This window comes from Triticum aestivum, chromosome 6A (assembly GCF_018294505.1).
Source record: "Triticum aestivum cultivar Chinese Spring chromosome 6A, IWGSC CS RefSeq v2.1, whole genome shotgun sequence".
NCBI lineage: Eukaryota > Viridiplantae > Streptophyta > Magnoliopsida > Poales > Poaceae > Triticum > Triticum aestivum.
In genome coordinates, this window is record NC_057809.1 from 368,049,702 (window position 1) to 368,052,523 (window position 2,822).

Below are 2,822 nucleotides of genomic sequence, written 5' to 3' on the forward strand. Positions count from 1 at the left end.
TCTTTTTTATTTGAACTTTGTGATCAATTTTTTTTGAACTTCTGGATTTTTAAAATATCAACATCCTCATAAGTATTTTTAAAACTTTATTTTTTAATGCAATGTAATATCACACTTTTTCATATTCTCCCCAAATGTTTTTGCGAATGACATACTCTTTCAAGTTGATGATATGGTACATATTTGAACTAGCACGCCTAGCTAGTTCATGCTTTTCCACTGTTTTTTATTAAATGCAACAAGTTAAGATTCTTTGAACTCCTCTCTTGGTTATATATGAACAGCACCATATGATTCCGTCGTTCCATTTTCTTTTTCAAAGTATAGTATATTTACTTTCATTCTTTTTGCAGTATTAAACTTCGAAAACGTTAACTGGGTACTGCAAAGACTATGATTTCACTGCCGAACAACAACTGCGTGCATTTCATCAAAATTTTCTATTTGACTAAAAGTTGCACAAACTCCAGCAACATACTGCATCTATTCCCAGGCTAGTTCTCAGGCATTACATCCAACAAATACAGTGCATGTGAGCAAAAAACCGAAAACAGCGGCGGCGGTACAATCAGCCATATTAGATAAAAAAAGCATACATAAGTCGAGTTGTTCTTCCACAGCTTGCTCGACTGGATCGGCCAATCCTTTTTTTTGCCGTTTGCCAGCAGCGAAGACGTCCATGGTGCGCCAACGAGGCCACCTGCATATTGAAGATTACAACACAGTTTCATCCAAGTGTCTGTATATGTCCATGCATGGGTGTTTATAGTACATAGCTGAGGAATCACAAACAAACTTCAGTGTGCTGCCAGAGCAAGACCAGCATTGTCGTCCGTTAGCCTCTTCACATACTCTTGCCACACCGGATGGTCCTCCTGAGGCCGGTTGTGCGCTATCCACACTGGTTCTCCTAGGAATAGCTTCATGAGCTGTGCACGACAAGAGGCATCAGAATGTGTTAAGTTTGATAAGTACCTAGTTTATATCTGATGCAAGATAGAACTTCTACATGTATACACCGTCTCATTTTAATTGCTTATAGATGTTGTTTAACAACACAGTTCCCTAATTACCAGCTGAAAATGAACCTTGTTTCTGCATCCTACGAGAGCACACTTTCTGCTAAACTTGAATACACTACCCAGATTGGCCAACTTGTGTCGTACATCTGATCCGTGAATGTGATGCTGCTAGTTCAGCATTGTATTGTTTTTCCTTAGTGGTCCTCACCAAGTAGCATTACATGAAGAATTAGTTGTCAACCATCTTGTTGATCCGTTTTGCGACTTGCGCTTCTTTTTGATGGTTCTACAGATGTCCTCTAATCTAGTGCCTAACTCATGCTTTCAATGAGCTTGGATGACAAAACTGATTCATATTTCTATGCAAAATGTGATGCAAAAATTAATCACCGCAACAACTCTTTAGCAGTAAAACACATAAAAGATCCCAGTCAGTACCTTCACATGGTTGGCGGCGTCGAGGGCGAACCGATGATAAATTCCAGCCGGCAGCACGATGATATCCCCTTCTTTTATCCAGATCCGAACCCACTTGTCATCCTTGTCGCGCACATCAAAGTACCCGCCGCCTTCCAAGTTGTAGCGGATCTCTTCGTCGGCATGCATGTGCTCTGTGAAGAAGTTCTTGAGCTTCTCCTCAAAGTTTGCTAACTTTCCAGGGCATATATCGAGATGATCCTTCAGCAAGTGATGCATGTGCAATACTATCAGATTACATACACAAGGTGTGCATGGTTAAAGAGAAGCAAAGAGGAACTGAGAGTTGGTGGGAGTCGCAAACCATGTAGTTATATCCTCTGTCTTTGCGGATCTTCGCTAGCTCTTCTTCGCTTTCAGGTCTCTTTGGGTCCAAATGCCAATATAACACACCAATCTCTGAAAGAAAACAGGGAAAGTGTTGGAAGCTGCTTAGCAGAGTATACCATGTTTACGGAACCGAGCCCAGCTTCTAGACACCATGTTTACGGAAAAGTGGATTCAGATACCTGGCCGTTTTTGAATTTTTTTCAAAATGATAATTTTCAAAGCTAAAAGAGAACTGAAAACATTCCCTTGTTCTACTCGCCTTATTAGTCAGGTGTCCACTCTCAGCAGTTACTTCTTTGGGTGAGGAACATAAATTGTATAGTTCGAATCGATAGAGGATAATCAAGAACGATGGCAAGTCACCCTCTGTTCAAGCAATTACATGAGGGCGTCGTCATCTAAAAGTGTTGACTAAGGCCACGACATCCAACAAATAAAAGCTCGTATATATTCACCCAAAAGAGGCATTTTTTACCCAAACAAATAGGGGACACACCAACAATCCAAGAAACTAAGGATCATCATTCGCACCTTGGAGCTTGGAGAGAGGCAGGAGCTCCCTGTGGTTCTTGAGGTCCTCATCGTCCTCCCCAACCGTCCACACCTGATCCAAGAACCAAGATTAGGCGCAAATTAGATACAGAGAAGATAGAATTCATCTCGATTCCTAAGACAAATCCAGGGGATCGAATCCTGGCCATACCTGAAGAGCCATGTTGAGCGGAATGAATGGAACACCGACAAGGCAATAGGTTGGAGAAGAAGTTCTAGGCAGAAGAGGAAGACGTCCATGGTGCGCCAGCGAGGCAGGATAATGTCAGGGGATGGGGCATGGGCCCTTGGGCGGTGTGCTTAGGGACTGGCGGTGGATGCCGGCGCTCGTGTGCTACGGGTAGGGGTGCTTATGGTTGGACCCAGGAGCGGGGGCGGCGCGGCTGCCGGACCTAGGAGTGGGGCAAGTGCACTGCAGCGGCCGGACCCAGGCGTGGGGTG

General features: G+C 43.5%; 1 protein-coding gene across 1 annotated transcript; it reads right to left on the reverse strand.

The window, feature by feature from the left end:
* Nucleotides 1–797: 797 nt before the first annotated feature.
* LOC123130632 (1,2-dihydroxy-3-keto-5-methylthiopentene dioxygenase 4-like) lies at nt 798–2,556 on the reverse strand. The gene is made up of 5 exons (XM_044550469.1): nt 2,533–2,556; nt 2,361–2,433; nt 1,804–1,898; nt 1,461–1,700; nt 798–929 (listed from the first exon to the last, which is right to left on the reverse strand). Exons 1-5 carry the CDS (start codon nt 2,542–2,544, stop codon nt 798–800), a joined length of 552 nt encoding a protein of 183 aa, XP_044406404.1. The 5' UTR covers nt 2,545–2,556.
* Between the last annotated feature and the right edge of the window lie 266 nt (nt 2,557–2,822).